The sequence below is a fragment of the Rissa tridactyla genome, chromosome 1, assembly GCF_028500815.1.
Source record: "Rissa tridactyla isolate bRisTri1 chromosome 1, bRisTri1.patW.cur.20221130, whole genome shotgun sequence".
Classification (NCBI taxonomy): Eukaryota; Metazoa; Chordata; class Aves; order Charadriiformes; family Laridae; genus Rissa; species Rissa tridactyla.
The window spans coordinates 24,708,469-24,729,347 of NC_071466.1; the positions used below are offsets into that span (position 1 = coordinate 24,708,469).

The window sequence follows — 20,879 nt, forward strand, 5'->3', positions numbered from 1 at the left end:
TTGTGGTGTGTTCTGGACCAGCTTTGGTGATGGTTCTCTGTACTATGAGGTGAATCACATTTGATGTGAAGAGGTTGGGTTTTTAAAGCGGGTGATAGCTGCTACCTGGGGAATAAGGAGTAGGATGGTCTTAAAATGGGACAGGAAGGCATGAAGGGGAAAATTACATTATTTTCTAGAACCCTGACTAGTGTCTGCCTCTTTCATTGAGGAATAGTCAGTTGTGTCTGGTACAGGTGTGTCATTAGGCCACAGAAAATCTGATGAAATTTTGGTATGGACACATAGTTGCTGAGCTGTCGTGCAATCTCCTGGGTTTAGTTAATTCATCAAAATATTTAGCATAAATTTATGCTGTGAATTTATACTGATTCAACAAAAAGTCCTTTACGATAAGGACTGGCACAATGTATCCATAAACCCTATAACCTCATTTGCTATTAAGAGGCTGACTCCCACCGATGGTCTTTGATGCTGTACTGAGCCTGGCTGGGATGCTGTGGGCTAGCAGCCCACATGGTGTTGTGTTTTGGATTTGTGACAAAAGCAGTGTTGATAACCCACCAGTGTGTTGGCTATTGCTGATCAGTGCTTGCTGAGTGTCTGGGCTTTCTCTCTTTCCCACTCTGAGCCTCCTCCCTTTGGGGAAGTAGCCTTTGCTCAGAGACTGGTCCGCTTGTGGGAAGCGGTGTTTGCCTTTGTATCTCTTGTGGTGTTTTTTTCATTTTAATTCCTCCTTCCTTCAATTATCAAAGTTTTATCCTCACCCACAAATATTCTTGCTTTTTTGCTTTTCCTCTCCCATCTGACTGAGGGGGGAGTGAGCAAGTGGCTGTGTGGGACTTAGCTGCTGGCTGGGGCCCACCTACCACAGAGGGTCCTCACCTGTAATTGATTAAAAATTGCAAATAAGCATTTCTTGGTTTTCCCCATGCTGATCTTATGCTTTGTAGGAATTAGACGTTTACGGAATTCCACACTTCTTGCAGATCCTGCCTTAAAATTCCTCTACACAATGCTTTTACAGGTCTTAATCTTAAGAGGTTTAACGTGCTGAAACTACTTCCTTCTGCATTGGTTTGTCATGTTGCATTGTCTCCTCAACCCTGTGTCTCCCTCTTCGATCTCATACTTGAAATAAAAGCTCTGTGGGCTATAGGTCCTTTTGCTCAAGAAATGCAACACTGAAGACTCTGGCCAGTGAGTAGGGGTGGGAGTCTGTCTCAAATGAAATAAAAAAGAAGGAAACAAACATATGCAGATGTCCACTCCCATTTTACTATCTCAGTAGCAGCTAAAATGTTACCACGTGTGACAAAGGTATGAGTAGAAAGGAATGAACTTTCTTGTTTCTTCTATTACATATCAGGAAAATTGTATTTTATTTAAAATAGATTTGGTCTTAGAAATAAAGTGTTAATTTTCTATTCTATATTCCAGTCGTAGTTCAAATTGTTCTTGGCTTTTAAAAAAAACCCTAGCCATTCCTTTTAGTAAAAATGTCGTCATTTCTGGCAGACTCAGCTGGCAAGAATTCGTCTAGTCTTGGGTAGCCATGCCTGGCAATAGTTTGCTTAGATAAAGTTTTTATTTCTTTCGTAGCAGTTGTGTGAGTACAGTATATTTCTAACATGACCAGTAGAGCTCAAATAGACTGATGCTGTTTGTATTCAGTTCTTGTGTTAACATCTTGACTATGTTTTCCTTTTGGTGGTGATTAAAGCTATAGTTTCTAAAGCAGCTGAGCTGGTTTAATGGCTCAGTGCTGCTGAAAGAAGTTCTTGCTCTTAGCTGTGTCCCTTCACTAGTGCTGTGTCTGCTGATGGTGCTGTGAGTCATTTCAGCTCAGGAACTCAGCAGAAAATTAATGCCTTTGTGTGTCTGGGTTGGTTTTCTCCTGAACTGGGAGCTGTTTTGTGGATTGCTTCTGTGAGTAACATAACTGGTATAATATATGTTGTGGGAGGGAGTTGGACCTTCTTCTGTAGGTGGTGGTGACCTTGTAAATCAGCTGACTCCATCTTACAAACCACATCTTCTTTAGCTGACTGCATTGACAGCCTCTAAATGAGTCATCCCATTCGGCCTTCAATGGCTGCAACCAAAATGCAGGGCTTGCAGATAACTGGGAGTCAGGAGAAAATTGGATACTCCAAATGGCTCTATCAAAGATTGCAGCCTATGGGAAAGGGCAGATGCCACAGCTGGCTGTTTGCAGAGTCTTCTTGATCCTGGATAATAGCGAGAATTACACAGACTTCAACTTTTAGGAAATGAATAGGAAGGGAGTGCTCTAAAGGGGTTATGACCTGCTTTCAGCTTTGGTTTCGAACTAATGACTGGTTCTTTCATTAAAAAAATGTGCTGTTTTCTGTGGCTTGCAGATTTTAACTTTTCTTGTTTGTATTGTAGCATATATAGCAAAGACTATTAAAGTATTCATCTTTCCAGCCCTTTCACAGCTTTGGATGTGTGGATATAACTCTTGTGGACTTTCTTTATTTTGCAGTTGCTGCGGGAGCTCAAGCATCCAAATGTCATTTCTCTGCAAAAGGTGTTTCTTTCTCATGCTGACAGGAAAGTGTGGCTTCTCTTTGACTACGCTGAGCATGACCTCTGGGTAAGGTGAATTGCTTGTAGGTACCAGGTTTAGAGTTTTAGTTGCACAAAAGCGACAAGGTCAGGGAAGACGCATCGGTTTAAAAACAGTATAGCCTTTTTTGCCCTGTGTTTCTCAGAAACATTTTCAGTACTAAAGGAAAAGCAATGGAAAACGTTGGGTAAGCACGCTACACAGTTAATCTGTGACCTCCTTAAGAAGATAAAAATCTGCATTCAGCTTTTAATAGCTAGAAATCTAGTTAAAAAAATGCAGATATAACCCTCCATTACAGCTAAAGTAGGGTGCAGGAAAATAGAATTGATTATGCAGGTGGATTCCCTTTGAAAAATGACAAATTTATTGGCTGAATAGGACGGTTTGGAGTTTTGGTTACATTGCATGTCATCCATGAATACATGAAGTGAGAGTAATGCCACTGCATATCATTGAAATTTAATTCATGTGTTTCAGTGGGAAGAGCTTTTTACTCAACTCATCTGGTGAAATTTCCTATATTTGAGAGGAAGACTGTTTATTCCTAATTACAAGATACAGCTTTAAAATATAAACACGTTAAAGGCCAAGTAAATTTGTTTTAAGACATGTACCCTTTTCCCCGTTAACTTAATATGTGTGACCTTAACATCCATTTGGAATGCTTTAAAAAAAAATAATTAAAGTAGCATTGTAAAGTAGCATTGTGAAGAATTCAAAATCCCATTCAACTGTAACTTCCCTGAGAATGAGGTATGTGTTTGCCTCAAATTAATCTGACATACATTTTGAGCATTGCTATCAATGGAACAAGTATTGTAATGCTAACCTTAAAAGATATTAAGATTTGTATTAAAAAGTACAACAGTGGCAATTTGGAATGAGATGGAAATTTTGAGGTATGTGTTCGTGTAAGACTCGTGTAGTTTGAATCATGAGTTGTTCTTTCCTCTGCACGTAGTTTAGACAGACAGCTAAGACATACAGACCAAATTAAAACTAATTTGTTTTGAAAATGGTGTTCCTTGTAGTTGGGAATAATTCAGTAGTATTTGCTTAAGAACTATATGTCAGTTTTCCTTCAGCTAAGATGAATCAAAGATATTGTCTCCCAGTTCAATGTCTTGGAAGTTCCAATAGTTGGTTATTGAGATTTCATTGCCAAAATAAAATTGAGGCAAAAACATTACCAAAGAGCTGAAATATTGGGACATTCTTAAGGCTGATGTACAAAACAAAACAAAAATCTTGAGGAAATGGAGTAAAGCTTTTTTCTAATGTAGAGAAAGAACAAGGACGTTCTCTTTTTCACTGCTCCCCAATACTTATGATATGCTAAGATGCAGAAGTTTAGGAATGTGTGAGGTTTTTTTGTTTCAAAATGTGCTGCAAGGCTTTGTATTTGGAGGACTGTGACTAGTAGTGACCTGTCCTTGTTTGTATTTATCCATTTCTGCATTGCTTCATACTTAACCAAAATCACTGCAGAAGCACCTCCGTTAATGAAATATCAGTAACTTAGGAATGACCCTCAATTTTGACCTTTATGTTTACATGCACATATCTGTATAAACTCTGGAATTCCCCAGCTGTACCAGCTCCTGGTGGTTCACTCTATCTGGATGCGAGAGACCTACCTGCAGTTGCAGTGACTGGGCTGGCTCCGTGCCCCGGGGAGCTGGCTGTGGACTAAGTCCTCCAGCACTGAGCATATCTAGCGCAGCAGATCTCAAACAAGGCTGGGGAAAGGGCACAGAGTATATTAGAGGAGGAACAAAGAGGTCCAGGAAAGCCATCTGTCTTTCTGTCTGTCTCTGAAGATTCACTTCTCTCTGTCCACTGCATGAAAAGTAACATTTGCTTTGGAGTCAGTGGATGTGGGAGGTGAGAGGAGGCGAAACTTGTGGCTCAGTCTTAAGGATGCTCGTGCACGTGGTGCTTGGCTGACTAGGCAGGGACTGTCGCTTTTCCATCAATGTTTCTCTCCTCTGTGCATCTCCATTTTTACCTTGGGCAGAACCAGGGATGTGCCTTTTCCTCCAAGGAAAGCCAAGCTTGATGCCTGAAGCAAAGGAGGGCAAGATGTATGGAGCTGGGCTGCAGCAAGAGAGGAAAGGCAATTTCCCAAAGGGGTTTGAGTAGTTGGGTGCCTAATTAGTACCTGGAATATGAAAGCTCAGGAGTGCCGGAAGAACATGTGGTAGAAGTTTGGTGCCAGGTTTTGGATGCACAAGATCAGGGCTGTTTTGATGATCACACAAATGTGAGCCATTACAGAAAAGAGGTATCAACGCATGAAGAAGTTTGTTCTAGAAATCACCTCTGCCTCAAAAGGCGACAAACACGGAAATGGTTACCATTACTGTGGCACACCTTATGCTATTGAAGTTAATGGCACCTGGCACTCAAGTGCTAAGACAACGTATCCTTTTGGACTCATTGGTGCTAGACGTCATTGTCTGTGTATGCACTTATAATTGTTAAAGATTTTTTCCGTGCCTGGTTGGTAGCTGACTTTCAGATGGACAGATTTATAGCTTTGCTCTGTCAACAGCTTCTGTTTTGAAAGTACTGTGCCTTAAGGGTCTAGTAAATAAAGAAGGAATAAATCTGGGCTTCTAATTTAAACATTTAAAACTCCAAATACAGTTTGCAAGAATTTCTGTCTGGCATTTGGGGTTGAATGTTACAGTGTCATTATTACTGTAGGAGAAAACCTCAAAGTAAAATAACATAGAAGTTAGGTGATGCACCTTTAATTCTGTGCTGTGATATACAAGGTATCAGCCTATCTTAACAAAAAGAACCTCCCCAAAAAAATAACCCCCCAAACCTCCAAACTGTTAAAGATCAGTGGTCTGCAAGGAGGTTTGCTCTGGCAGTTGTATTGGGTTTGTATGCCTCGGCCTGCTGTGGGAGAGCGAGCGAGCGCTTGTGTGGGGCTTAGCTGCCTGCCAGGGTTAAACCACAGCAACAACTGATTTCATGTTTGAGAGATTTCCTTGGGACAGTGATCACTTTACCTCATATAGTATTGATTTTCTAGTACTTAAGGTAAATGTTTCTAATTTTGAAAATTAATGATAATAAGTTGGAAAAAAAAAACTTGAGTCATCTGTGTAAGGAATTGCAGGCAATCTTTTTGTGTAATGCTGTAGAACAAAACATTACACTTTTTTATTTTGATTTCTTTTTCCCCTTTGCAGCATATAATCAAGTTTCACAGGGCTTCTAAAGCAAACAAGAAACCAGTTCAGTTACCTCGGGGAATGGTGAAGTCACTGTTATATCAGATCCTAGATGGTATTCACTACCTGCATGCTAACTGGGTGTTACACAGGGATTTGGTAAGTGGATTCGCAATGGGTTTTAGCACTGGGGAGATGATTGAGGGAAAGGATTGTTTTTTGTACAAATCTCTGGGAAACAAAAACCTTTGTGCTAAGGGCATGTGCTAATAAATATATACTTTTATATTGCATTCAGACAGCCTTGATTAGCAGAGCAAATTTTGAAAGCTGACTATGATCTGATATGCTTATGACAGCAAGGTATATCAGATGGCTGTTTTCCTTTTTTGATTTTCTAAATAAACTATTTTTAAAAGTGTTCATTTAAATAACAGGCATGATGAGGTACAGAAAATGCCTTTGGTAGTATCACTGCAGGGAAGATAAATGACTAAATACGGCATGTGTGTAGGTGGGGGAGAGGATGATTGGCTGTAAGAACTGCTGAAAAAATAAAACGTCCCTAAAATTATCAGTTTTACTTATGAAGGTAACTTTTGAAGGCCATTATCTTATCCTCATGTTTATAATATATCAGACATATGGCCATGCCAATTTTTGAAGACTTCTGCAAATAAACTAACGTTTATCCAACAGTATGAGCAAAACATTTTGAACCTGAGTTAGTGCTTCTTAACCAGCACATTCTATTAAGTGTTTTAAATTGGTAAATATCATCAATTCTTATATATTTGCATTTGAAATATGCCCACAGCTGGCTCAGCTGTATTTGTCTGTTGTCTTAAAGTTCGGTAGTTTTCCTGACCCATTTGTCTGTAGCTCTTATTCTTAGAAGTAAATTGAAAAAAATGCTCTCAAAATATGATACTATCTATATATGATGCTTCTAATGACTGAAATTTTATTGGTGCACAGGAGTATTGTTAGTTTGACCTTTCATTCCCACAAGTCAGTTATACTAGTGCTATTCTATACTTGGTGCAATAAGTCCAGCTTCCTTATTACTCTTCCAGAGTCACTTTTTGTCTTTGAAATAGCTTTAATAGTGTTCCTAGAAATGTAGTCAAGGACTAGTTATTTGTCTTTTATTTTCATGCCAAATAAAAGCTTCTATGGAGCGCCAGTCTCTGTGTAAAGTGATGAGAAAAATATTTCTCTTTGATAAATAACATTTTCAGAACTGAAATACAAGGAAGCTTTGCTTTATTAAAATAATTGTATGGATATTGTTTCTAATTTCCTTCTGGTTTTCAAAATGGAACAAAAGCTGAGGCACTGAGGGAAGAACTCAAAAAGATTGTGGCTTTGTCATGACTCTTGAAACAGCGGAGCAAAACATGATGTAGATATACATAGTGCATGTTACTGCTTAGACACACTTTGTTTTAAACCAAAATGTAATGTCTTTAATGTTCTGTCTGCAGTAGTACTTTTCAGTATATTTTTAAGAGGCATACAGAAAACTAATGACCTGTCATCAAGAATCTAAATTTTTTGATGTTTTACTTTCTACAGTTTCAGAAAACTTACGAACTTAAGCATAATTGAGTTTAAAAAGAAAACCATGCGTGTTGTTAACTGGATGGCTCAGGAGATTGGTAATTAATTACAGAGCCTTTCACATCTAGGTCTGTAGCTCAAATACAGTTTAAGTTGGCAAGTGTGAAAAACTATTACCGTTTCATTTTCTGACCTATGTGAAATGAGTTGGTGGTCTCAGTCCAGCATGAAGATTTCTTCCCGCAGAAAAACCACCATCACAATTGGCTATCTTTTGATAATCTGAGGAAGAGACCAAAAGCTTGAGGCAGAGTCTGAGAGGTCTTCCCACTGGAACCTTGTCAAGCCGTGTCGGTGAGAATCCTCTAAAAGCTGTGCAGGGGCAGCCTGCGCCGCCTCGTCCGTGGAAACCTTTGGGTTTGTTGTTTTGAAACCATTCACTTTGAGCTGATTTAGAAGGTGCGTGTTTCATGCAGGAGGAAAAACAGAATTGTATCTGTCAGATACTTTCTTCCTTTTATCAGGGTCCCTGGGAATAGCTGGAGTAACAGAAGGGATTCTACCTAGTGTTTTGTTTTAACAAGACAGGGGCATATGGTGCAAAGTTAAGCCTGCAAGTTGGGACTCAAATAGCATGTATATTCTGATCCGAAGCAAAATAACCGACATTAATGCTTGTTCTTAAATGTGGGTTTCTGTTTCAGTATACCTGTAATATTAGCTTTCAGGAATATCAGTGTTAAAGTTTTTGACACTGTTTCCCACAGCATTCTCCTGGAGAAACTGGCTGCTCACGGCCTGGACAGGTGTACTCTTCGCTGGGTAAAAAACTGGCTGGATGGCCGTGCCCAGAGAGTGGTGGTAAATGGAGTTAAATCCAGTTGGTGTCCGGTCACAAGTGGTGTCCCCCAGGGCTCGGTGCTGGGGCCGGCTCTCTTTAATATCTTTATCAATGATCTGGATGAAGGGATCGAATGCACCCTCAGTAAGTTCGCAGATGACACTAAGCTGGGCGGGCGTGTTGATCTGCTTGAGGGTAGGTTGGCTCTGCAGAGGGATCTGGACAGGCTGGACTGATGGGCTGAGACCAACGGTATGAGGTTCAACAAGGCCAAATGCCGGGTCCTGCACTTGAGACACAACAACCCCATGCAGCGCTACAGGATTGGGGCAGAGTGGCTCGAAAGCAGCTTGACAGAAAAGGACCTGGGGGTGTTGGTTGACAGCCGGCTGAATACGAGCCAGCAGTGTGCCCAGGTGGCCAAGAAGGCCAACAGCATCCTAGCCTGTATCAGGAACAGTGTGGTGAGCCGGACTAGGGAAGTGATCATCCCCCCATACTCAGCACTGGTGAGGCCCCACCTCGAGTACTGCGTTCAGTTTTGGGCCCCTCGCTACAAGAGGGACATTGAGGTGTTGGAGCGTGTCCAGAGAAGGGCTACAAAGCTGGTGAGGGGTCTGGAGGACAAACCTTATGAAGAACGACTGAGGGAGCTGGGGTTGTTTAGCCTGGAGAAGAGGAGGCTGAGGGGAGACCTCATCACCCTCTACAACTACCTGAAAGGAGGCTGTAGAGAGATGGGGGCTGACCTCTTCTCCCTGGCGACAAATGATAGGATGAGAGGAAGCGGGTTCAACTTATGTCAGGGGAGGCTTAGATTGGATATTAGGAAACATTTTTTCACTGAAAGGGTTATTAAACATGGGAATAGGCTGCCCAGGGAGGTGGTGGATTCACCATCCCTGGAGGTGTTTAAAAAAAGGGTAGATGGGGCACTTAGGGACATGGTTTAGAAGTGGCTTTTGTCAGGGTAGGTTAAAGGTTGGACTCGATGATCTTAAAGGTCCCTTCCAACCTCAGCAATTCTATGATTCTTTGATTCTAATAATCAATTTTAACTCCTGATTGGATGTTTATGTTTCCCTAGATTTAGATGTGTGCAGCTAGACACACAGAGTTGCTCAAGTAAGGCGCTTGCTTTCATTTCATAAACTAGCTATTATAAGAGTGATGGTGCTTGGGGGTGGTAGGAAGCTAAAGAATATAGTACTTTGGCAGACAAATCTATTCTTTGCTACATCTCTCTCATAGGACAAGGATTTATTTTTAAAGGGTAAGAAAGCTCATCTCTTGGGGAAAGTATACTCCTCCAAAGTGCAATTTTTTGGTTTTTGTGTTTGGGGTTTTTTTTAAGATGTCTTAATGAAGTTAGCTTTTAGGTAGGTAATGTTTTGGAGGTTTCTTTGAGATCCTGATTTTTGTAATCAGAAACAAAATATGGCATAAAGTAACTCATTTCTTGCTAGCTTCCACAAACCAGGCAGTAAAACTTAAAGGCTACTCAACCGCATAAACTTAGACTGAAATTTGCCTTCATAAAGGTGGAATTGAGGAATCTTCATTCATGTAAGATTTGTATAAAGTGAGTATATTCTGTATGTAACAGTAAAAACTGTAGGAAGACAGTAATTGTCTATTGTGTTTTTTCTAGTCCTAGTTTGTCTTTTACAAAGGAAATGCATACAAATCTTAGCAAAACTTATCTATTTAAATAGTTAAGTCTTTGCTGTTTTTTTTCTTTCACTGGTTACATGAAAGCCAATTCACCATTTCCATGAGAGCAAGAGAGGTGTTGATTATCTTTCTTGTCTTTGAATAGTGGTATGCCTGAGTAGTTAGCTTTCCATATGTCTTTGAAACATACCAGTAAAATTTTTCAACAAATAAATGTCAGTCCTTTTCAAAATTCTTATTTGACTTGCATATTCTTCAGCTTTTTTTAATTCCGTGACTCGAGAGCAATTGAAAGCAGATTGTTTATTCATGCTCTGACTGTAGCAGGAAGGAAATAAGAACACTTCATGTAATTACCACAAAGTGCATCAATTATAGTTTTAATAATATTTTGGATTTCGTTATCAGGCGTGCTTGAAACCTACTGCATTTTGCTGACTTCTTTTCCTAGTGTTTTTTCCACTTTAGGATATCCAGCTATTGGGCTTCTTCCTGTGCTCAAAGTGCTTATGCCACATTAAAAATAAGCATAAGCAGAAGGCTGGCCATATATCTGTTTCCATCAATCTGCTCCCTCAATAGCATGAAGAAAGAGAGGACAGACTTAGTGGTATGTTTGGAAGACTTCTTCAAGTAATGGGCTGAAAATAGAGGTCCCTTTGCATGGTATGGCAATTTATATGCCATGCCTGTTAACGTTTAAAAGTGCATCTTCATTTGATATTAGTGTGTAGTAGGCCTGTCCACAGTTAGGATCCAGCCTCAGCCAAGAGGTGAGCACCTCTCCACTGGTTTTGGGTGGTGTCAGTAAGATTAGTCTGCAATTTAAATTAATAATATATTCACAAAATATTAAATTAATAATCGATTTTGCACTAATGTGGTGCAGCTTAAAAATGTACCACCAACCCCCACAAAAAACCCTCGCAAAACCACCACCCAAACAACAAAAAAACCCAAGAGGAAATCTCATGGGTCTTACTTGTACTGCTGCAGCTGAGACACCACGATCAAACCTTTCTTGTTCCCAGATTTTCAGACTGAATTCCCTGGCCTCTTTCTGTGTGCATGGCGGGTGCCGAACACTTGGCAAGCCAGGTATGGGAGTGGTAACACAGTGCTGGGCTCCTGCTTCCCATTTTCCTTCTATCTCTTGACAAAGGAATGACAATTCTTAGTCGTTGTCAATACTGTCCATGTCCTTGTTAATCTGGGATTGTGTCACTGTGGATGTGACCATTTGCAAACTAGCGCTAGCATGGGATACTGCAGCCTATTTAATGCATTCCTAGTGTGCAGCTCAGCTAAACTGCTGCCGGGAGATGAGCACTGTTTTTAATAAGCTTTCAGGCCGACAAGCTTTAATACAGTTGGAATGGAGCTTCCTGGGACCTGGACTCTTCCCAAGGATACCTGCTGCCAGGTTTGGGATTAGCAGGAGCATTAAAGATGTTCCTTTAACAATAAATGAGGAGAAGCCACTGCCAGGGTGTTTTTTTGGTAGACAACAACTTAGTTACTTTCCAGGCGCTGGCTGTGAATCACTTGAGCATGTGCTTTAGGCAAGGTTAAATATATGGAACTTTCACCCTGCCAATTTACCATTTTCCACATTAGAGCTCTTGAATCCAAGGATGTCTCCCTCATCAAAATTCAAGGATTACTTCAGAAATACAGGAATGCCCTTTGCTCCTGCTCTAGTGCTTACAAAACTGTCATTTGAAGGAATAAACCTGAATGCTTAAAAACAAATAGCAGGAAAAGCTGTGCACATTACTTGGAAGAAGTTAGGAGCTTTTAAAAGCGGGGTGCTCTTCTACCCTGTTTAAGTATATAAACAGATAATAGGCATTATTTCCCAAAAGGTGTTGTAGTGGCTTATTGGTGATTTGCTTCAAAGGAGAAAAATAAAACAACAAAACCAAACCCAACCCAAACCCCGTCACTCTTTTGGTTGTCAGCTGTTCCATTTCCCAAGATTTTTGTTTCCAAGGAGTTTTTCATTATGTAAGTGTGTGCTTTCACAAGATCACAAAAGAACAATGTGTCTGGCAGAACCTTGTTTTCTTGAATAGGCTGTAATTACATGCTTTCCTGTAAGTTGTAATTTTCTATAATTCTAAATATTCTATAGTTAAAATAACATTATCTAGTGTTTCTTAATACTGCTATTTGCAGGGAACATGACTGCTCCCTTGGCTACCTTTCTGAGCATTTTCTTTGTTTTAAACTTTCAAACCAGTAACTAATTGAAGTGTAGAAATGATCAGAAGAGACTGCAAAACTAAGTATTTGATGCTCATGACTGCAAAACTAAGTATTTGATGCTCATGCCACTGACTTTAAAAAGAAAAAAAGACAATCCCCAAAAAACCCTCAAACTTCTTAAAAAAAAAAAAAAAAAAAAACCAAACAAACAAAACCCAAAACTGCTGTGCAAATGAGAATCCTTTTGGCTTGCTTTCTTCTTGGTCATTGTTGTTGGCAATGGCCTATTATGTCAAACTCTTAATTGAGTAATATCTGACAGCTTTGTACAAATGCAGATTTGAAGCTAGAAATAAAGAGTATATTGCTGCAGTACTACCAGCCTTCCAATCCGAAAAGTAGAAGGCATACCAGTTAGAGATCTTTGAATTCACCATAGAGAAGCCTGTAGAGATAGATAAAATCATGTGCTTCATATACGCAAATCATTCGTGGCTGCTCTCTTTGAAAGGTCGTAGTAATCAGGGCAGGTTCATGAGGGGAAAAAACCAAATGTCACTCCCATCTTCAAGAAGGGCAAGAAGGAGCATCTGGGAAATTATATGCCAGTCACTCTTACCTTGATCACTGGGAAGGTGATGGATCAAATCCTCCTGGAAGCCATTTCCAAGCATTTGAAAGACATGAAGGTGATTGGGAGTAGTCAGCATGGATTTATGAAGGCGCAATCATGCTTAGCCAACCTGAAAGCCTTCAATGACTAGCTGCATGGATGGGGGAAGAGCAGTGGATGTTGCTCATCTCTACTTTAGTAAGGCTTTCAACACTACATCCCATAACATACTTTCAGAGAAGCTAACGAAGTACAGACTAGGTAAGTGCACAGTGAAATGAGGCTGATTGAAAACTGGCTGAGCTGATGGGCTCAGAGGATTGTGATCAGTGCCATGAAGTTGAGCTGGCCACCAGTCACTAATGGAGTGTCCCAAGGGCTGGTACCGAGTTCAGTGCCGTTTAACATTGACATTATTGACCTGGACGATGGGACAGAGTGCACCCTCAACAAGTTGGCAGCTGATTTCCAGAGGTGCCTTCCAATTTCAGCCTTTCTATGAATATGTTATATCTTCACCATTTAAACTGTCTTGAAAACTTCAATTATTGCTTTTTCAAAATCTAAAATCCAGCTTGTGACAAATCAATAGAAGAGAAGCCATGAGAGGGGAGGGGAAGCAGGAGCAGGTGAGAGTAAGAAGAATATGAAAGATCAAATAGCTCATATGGAATAAGGGAACAGTGTGAAGAAAGCAGTGAAATACAAAACCTTTTCAGTGAAGGAGAACGTTTTTGTGATGTATCTTGACTGCAGCGTAATTTTCTTTTCCTGGGGAAAAAAGGTGATGTATCACTAAAAGGTTTTTTTGGAAGCAGTGTGGTCATACAATGAAATATATGTTACTATTGGATCATCAAATTGTAACCAACTTTGGGTATGAAGCACTCCTGTAACAGCAGTATCTCTAGAAAGAGATACCCAAGTCTTGAGAGATTAAAAAAAAATCTGCCAATTCTAAGTGTTACAGATTCATATTTTTAGACCTCTCTTGGATTTAGCCCTACATCTATTCTTGGCTGGAATACTATGCCTATTTTGCTAAAGATAGCACTGAAATCAAATGGAAAAGATAAATGAAAATACAATATTCAGTCTGTTTCTCCAGTTGTATTTGGGTCTTCATTGCAAGACTTCCTGATGATTTTGTAAATTGGCCATCTTTACAGATAGTGAACAGATTTTTTTAATTCATACACCACCTCCATTCAAGCAATTCTTGAATATGAATGTAATCTTTCATGGCTTTTTACAGGTTGATCATCTTTAACCTCAGATCTTATAAGCAAGTGCAAGGTCATTTAACAAGTTTTAAGTAAGTATTGTGAAAGGGTAGAATAAAAATCCAAGATTTATGATAATGTGAACAGAATGATGAACAGATACACCTGAGAATTAAGCAGCCAGCGTTTAGCAAAAATGGAAAATCAATCCTGAAACTTCTTGATAATCATTTACCACACGATACTATTAGTTTCCCGTTTATAGTAAGATGAAATGCTGAATATGGAACTTTTCATAGATGTCTGTATGATTGCAAGTAAAAAGCTTGTTTATAAACTTGATTCAAATGAAAATAGAGGTGCAAGGAGAGGTCAGAAATCTCACAATTGCAAGAGTGTTTTCCAAAGCCACTTCTTTTAGACTACTGCTTTTATTCAAAGCCACGTTTGTTTGATGGTCAAGTCCAACCTTGTATGAGTATCATAAAGATGAGTAATGTTTTTTAGCCTTTCATTATCTTCTGCAGGTGTTTCCAAAGGGTCTGACTATATTGGTTTGTTTGGTGTGCTGACTTCTGCTTTGTTTGTTGGATCTTAAATTTAGTTTATCAACAGCTTTCTTGCTTCATAGCTCAGTAATTTTTTTTTCCGTAAATAATTCTTAAAATAATTAATCCTCTGCGGTGATAAAAGCTGAGTCACAACCTTGTCATTTACAACTGACAGTGATACTGGAAACACTTTTTTGCTCTATTCATGAACATATCTTGTTTTGAAACTACAATAAACAGTCTTTGAAGTTTAAATGGAAGCTCCAGGTGGAGCAATGCATATATTAGAACAACTTTGCTAATTTACCTAGCCAATAATGTGACCAAACCTAGACAGACTTACTTTTAGACTGTTATTGGCTAGAGGAAATGCAGGTAAAGCTTCTGAATTTGGAGTTCTGTGTTCAGTGGAAACTTCTATATCAAAGTGCGAGATGCAAAAAAGAAATGGAAAAAGTGAAGCTGCTTATTTAACCACCAGATATCTTAGGGACAAGTGAGTACAACACAGATGAGTATTTCGAAGCATAGAATTGCACTACCTGATTATTCATGTTTTAGTGAGATGTTTTTCACTTACTTGCTACAGAACTGCCAGACACAAGAAGCAGTGGAAGCAGAGTATTTTTTCCTGACATTTCTATGTTATTGAAAAGCAAATAATTTTTAACCTGTGATCTTGGCCCAGTTAACAGGTAGTGAAGAACTGTTGCAACAAGGGAAAGTAACTCATAGTTTTTCTTCATACGGCATAAATGCTGTTGTGAAGAGTACTGCTTTTGTTTTCTCTGTCCTCTTTCCCCTAGAGCCCTTCGGTGCTAGATGGAATATTTCAGGACTGATCTTCATAGCCATTTACATCTTTACCTTACAGGGTATCAAATCAAGGGCAGGCCTTTTCAGTGCCTTTCATCAAGAATTAATGTCATTGTAGTGGCTTTTGAGAAGTTTGTCCTTGTTTGGTGGAACATACGTTTAATAATAGCACCAGAAGCCCATCTGTCCGCATATTGCATAGTGACTTCTAAACTGCAAACAAGGGGGTACTTTAGAGTTTGAGATAGGAGAAATGATAGCATTGCTACTACAGTACCTAGGAAAAATAGCTGAAAAAAATGCAAATGGTGTTGCATGTTCCACAATAAAAAAAAAACTTTTTGCTGGTCTACCGTGTGGCTGTAGCCTGGCTGCTTAAGGAGACAAAGCTTACCCCGTGCCTGCCTCTTTTTGCGGGTTCCCCCAAGGAACATTTGTATCCGTTGGCAAATTTCAGATATGTTTGGTAAAATGGTATGGTATCAAAACAGTGAAATTCTCTCAAATTTCATGAAAAGCAGATGTCAAATAGAGGAGGACAGGCATTTTGGGAGAAATACATTGAGAGTTGCAGCAGGGCCATTTCAGTTTGGCTTGTCTGCACTCTGAAGATCACTGGTCATCCTTTGTGCTTCCCCCTCTCCCCTGGCCCTGTGCACTTGGTCATCAAAACAGATGGCAGGTGGGAAAGGAGCTTGAGGATTCTGGATGGGGGAAAGAAAGGCTGGAGGGAGCTGGAATATGTGCAGTGAGAAATGCAGAAGGAAGATCTAGGACTTAAGTGCTGAGAACATGGTCTTCAAGAGCTGCACCTATCAGAGAACACCTCCTCTTGTTAAGAAGCTCCAGACTGAAAGATGTCATGATGAAAAGAAGAACAGGTGAATTAATAATACATAAAGTATGTATAAGATTTTTTTAGAAAAAAGCTTTTTTTTAAATGTTTCACTGAAGGCTTTTAACAAAGACTTCATATTTTTGTTCTTTATTGGAATTCTTGAAACCTCACGTTTCCTTTACCCCTTCCCCAAGAGAATAAGGGCTGATCAGATTGTAGTATCTTGATGCCTATAAGATTAAATCAGCCAAATTTAGTAACAGCTCCTGTTAACTGGGAAGAGTGCTTAAAAAGGCACTGCCCATTTAAAATTATCTATAATTTGTCTCTTCTGCAGGATCTCTGAATGAAACTATGGAGAATCCTATAGCAGATGCATTTTCTTGGGGGCAGGGGGAATATGTAGCAAAGCAGGAAGTCCAATAATTGAATTTTTTTTTGTATTTGTTTTGTATTGCACAGGTAATATACGAAGTGTTTTGAAAAATTAATAGATGTTTCCCAAGTACTATCACATTTAACCAGAAAGTGTCAAGGATTTTTGTGATGAATGTTTTAATAAGAATGTGTAAAATGAAGAAAAGGTGTGGGGTGTGTGTTTTTGTTTTGGGGTTTTTTTGTGGTTTTTTTGTGTTTTTTTTTTTTTAATATGGAAAAACGTTTTGGAGGGGATATTTTTGATCTGCATATTGCTTACAGAAGCGGTACCACTTTTTCATGTCTGTGTATATGATGCTTTGTTATTTCTGACTATACAAGGAAAACTGGGTTATTAAAAGATTTCAAAAGGTTCAGTCAAGTATGTGACTTGTGAAGTTGTAGGACCTCCTTGTGAAAGTTACCTTCATTGTTTAACTGTTGAAAAGGCTTGAGCTTTCTATTAATAGTTCTTTATTAAGGAACTTTCACAAGAAAGTGTTTAAAAATGTGGTGTTCTGAAAGTCTTTAGTCAGATACCCAAAATTTTCTGACAGCTGAGGGATCCCATCACTTCATATGTGTGGAACTTGGCATTTTCAGTCAGTCATAATTCATTTAGTAGTTGTTACAGCATCAATCTCACAATCCATTTACACTGCCCTCGCAAAGGCTTCAGAAGAGAAATGAAGTTGTTTGCAAAAGGAATGTGCATTAAAGCCTGTGCTAACCTTGTTGTGTCATACAGTACAAAAAATGGGAGAGGAGGGGAGGAGGAGCAGCAGCAGGAGGACGTCAGTATTTGGATGTACAGAAAGATGATCAAATAACTGCGATTTTCTTAACAAAAATGAAGATTTGGAAGTTTTCTATATTTCACAACTATTTTTAATTGAAATATTAGAAAATATTGTGCTTTCTTCTAGTTTCTTTAGCTGAGGATTTTTGAATGCTGCAAAGGAGATACCTGACTAGCAAGTGTAGTTACTCTGTCATTTTGTCTTGAACTTGTGCACTTCTCAGAAAGCAAGATGCCCATGTGTAGGACCAGCATCCTTTATATAAAGAGGGCTCATTCCTTAAGGTGCCGTTTTGTCAAATTTGGATTTGTTAAAACACTTTTGCTATTGCTTTTTTCAAGCTTAGGAATATTTTGACTTTTTTAAATTCCAAGGCATTTAAGTAGATCGATAACTGAAGTATAATGACGTAATGAGAATCACATGGGTCTAATATAAGTGCTATATTGAGGAATATCATTCATATATAAATACCTGATGTATAGTTAATTTTTATATCTCTGTGTGTATATATATATATAAGGGTTTTTTTAATTAGTTTGAATCTGTTTTTATATTTTTAATAACAAAGGTCTTGCCGGAATCAGGTGAAATTTTGAGGATGCAAATACATTAACTGATGGACAGGCTATGCTAGATTTGTTTCTTCTCTGTAGCTTTGAACTTGTTCTTTTGTTACTAGCCTGGTTTTTAATGTGCTGGCTTTCCAAGATGGCCAGATTATAACTTTTGGTTCTGACATGAGAGGGGTATGGAGGACCAGAAGCTCTTTGATCACAAATGTACCTTTGAAGTAAGCTTAGTCAATAAAAACCCTGCAGTAAGATTTAGTAAAAAACCTTGAAGTGTGATTTTTAGAAACACTTAAGTGCAGTTTGCAATTTCAGTTTTGTTGTTTTTTTAGTACTGAATACCTTGTTAAGGTTATGGCAAAGTTATCACCGTGTAAAATGCTGTGGAAGATAGGAATATACATTGTTCAAAATCCAGGAAATAGCCATAATAATTGTTTTGTATGCATCCTGCTGTTGAAAGAAAATGCAATGATCTATATGAATGATCTATACTCATAATACAGAGGAAAAATTGAAAAGATGATAAGAAAGGGGGCCTACAGGAAAGCTGGGAAGGGACTATATTAGGGAGTGTAGTGATAGGACATGGGGTAACAGTTTCAAACTGAAAGAGGGGAGATTTAGATTGGATATAAGGAAGAAATTCTTTCCTGTGAAGGTGGTGAGGCACTGGAACAGGTTGCCCAGAGAAGCTGTGGATGCCCTATCCCTGGAAGTGTTCAAGGCCAGGCTGGATGGGGCTTTGAGCAGCCTGGTCTAGTGGGAGGTGTCCCTGCCCATGGCAGGGGGTTGGACTAGATGATCTTTAAGGGCCCTTCCAACACAAACCATTCTGTGATTCTATAAAATATTCCTTTGATTAAATCTGAGCAGTTTTGAAGTAGTTTGTGAAAAATTCGCTGCATAAACAGGGCACGCTTATTCCATATAAAAGCTTGCTCTGTATGAACTCCCAACTTCACCTGACTTGCTTTGAACACGAGTGGCACAAAACATAATCTGTGGGGCATTGTTTGAAATATTGTGTGTGTTCTGTGAACAAAGGTGCTTTAACAACCACTGGAAAGTGCATGGTAATAAATTGTGCCGGATTTACCTTTTTTATTTTTTCCTAGAGAGTTGGGCAAAGAGGAACCTTACGCAATTCAATAAGGGCAAGCGTAGGGTGCTGCACCTGGGGAGGAATAACCCCATGCACCAGTACAGGTTGGGGGCTGACCTGCTGGAGAGCAACTCAGCTGAGAGAGACCTGGGAGTCCTGGTGGACAACAGGATGACCATGAGCCAGCAATGTGCCCTGGTGGCCAAGAAGGCCAAGGGCATCCTGGGGTGCATCAAGAAGAGTGTGGCCAGCAGGTGGAGGGAGGTCATCCTCCCCCTCTACTCTGCCTTGGTGAGGCCGCACCTGGAGTACTGTGTCCAGTTCTGGGCTCCCCGGTTCAAGAAGGACAGGGAACTGCTGGAGAGGGTGCAGCAAAGGGCTACGAAGACGATTAGGGGACTGGAACACCTCTCTGATGAAGAAAGGCTGAGGGACTTGGGTCTCTTCAGTCTGGAAAAAAGACGGCTGAGGGGGGACCTTATCAACACTTATAAATACTTAAAAGGTGGGTGTCAGGAGGATGGGGCCAGGCTCTTTTCAGTGGTGCCTGGGGACAGGACAGGAGGTAACGGGCACAAACTTGAGCATAGGAAGTTCCACCTAAACATGAGGAGGACCTTCTTTACCCTGAGGGTGGCAGAGCACTGGCACAGGCTGCCCAGAGAGGTGGTGGAGTCTCCAACTCTGGAGACACTCAAAACCCGCCTGGACGCGTTCCTGTGCAACCTGCTCTGTGTGACCCTGCTCTGGCAGGGGGGTTGGACTAGATGATCTCCAGAGGTCCCTTCCAACCCTATGATTCTATGATTCATCCAGAACAGGAGAAGTTATGTATTAGTCAATACTGGTGGGGTGATCTGGGGGTGATGAGTGTACTATTTAAATGAAAAACAAAAATAAAATAGGGCTGTTAAGGAAAATGGCATGGGCTACCACAACTGCATGCAAACCAAAGAGTAAATAAGGCGGTTTTCTTCCTTTGTGTGAAAGTACAAAGTTACCTGTGGAAGCTGCTCCAGTGAAATGAGTGAGCAAAAACGGTACTCAGTGTTTTTATTACCCATTCAAAGTCCTCACTTGTGGGGCAGAACTCTAAATTGAAAAAGGAGACAGAATTATATCCAGAATAACATATAGTACCTAAAAAACAGTTTTAGTGCAAGCTCTCTCTTCCCTTGCATTTGATCCTGCTCTGATGTGCCCACAGCATCCAGAGGCATCCTGACCTATGGATGGAGTAATCGCTTGTGTAGCAAAACCCACAGGAAATATACTTCTCCATGACTATTTGTTTTAATGTATTAAGTCTGTTATTACACCTTTGAATGATGTGTTAATGATATTTGACATGTTAGATTTTCCTAATATAATAGTGTTTTTGCCTATGATAACCACCTTTCCTTCCTTGGAGACTTAGTACAGAAAGTCACGCACTGCAACTTGTCCTGATGTATGTTTTTAGCAAGTGGGAGAGTTGGCCTGAAAAGTGTAATTAGTGGGTTTTTTTTTCCCTTTTAATTCAGTTCCAACGAAAGTGATAGAAAAGCCTGTCTATTAGGCTATGTGTACAGGCTTTAATAAGTTACATTGCCTCAAGTTGGCAGTAATTGAGTGACAGCAACGGGAAGAAATTCTTGGAGCCTGTTCAGAGCATAAAAATGTAATAGTGAGGCCAACAACTTTCATCAGGCTGAAACAGAGATAAAATACGGTGATGGTAACTAGCAGAAGGCCTCCCTGGCATAGATACAGCATCCCTCTGTCTTCTATCCTATCCAAATACTTTCTGTACTTTTAAAATTTTTGAGCATGTGTGCTTTGGTAATCTACGTTTTTATTTTTGTTTGGTTGTTACTGGTAATTTTAACGGTTCC

The 20,879-nt window shown here is 39.7% G+C and overlaps 1 protein-coding gene across 9 annotated transcripts in view; it reads left to right on the forward strand.

The window, feature by feature from the left end:
- CDK8 (cyclin dependent kinase 8) overlaps positions 1 to 20,879 on the forward strand; it is a 91,582-nt gene that overhangs the window by 38,608 nt on the left and 32,095 nt on the right. For 8 of the 9 annotated variants that reach the window (XR_008465296.1, XR_008465298.1, XM_054194424.1 and 5 more), the window contains exons 3-4: positions 2,510 to 2,620; positions 5,803 to 5,943. The exons of the other annotated variant lie outside the window; for it this stretch is intronic. Coding sequence is in view for 6 of the 8 variants with exons in the window: in XM_054194424.1 (XP_054050399.1) it covers positions 2,510 to 2,620; positions 5,803 to 5,943 (252 nt within the window). In the remaining 2 variants the exon portion in view is untranslated. The remainder of the gene's footprint in view (positions 1 to 2,509; positions 2,621 to 5,802; positions 5,944 to 20,879) is intronic. 9 annotated transcript variants of the gene reach the window in all.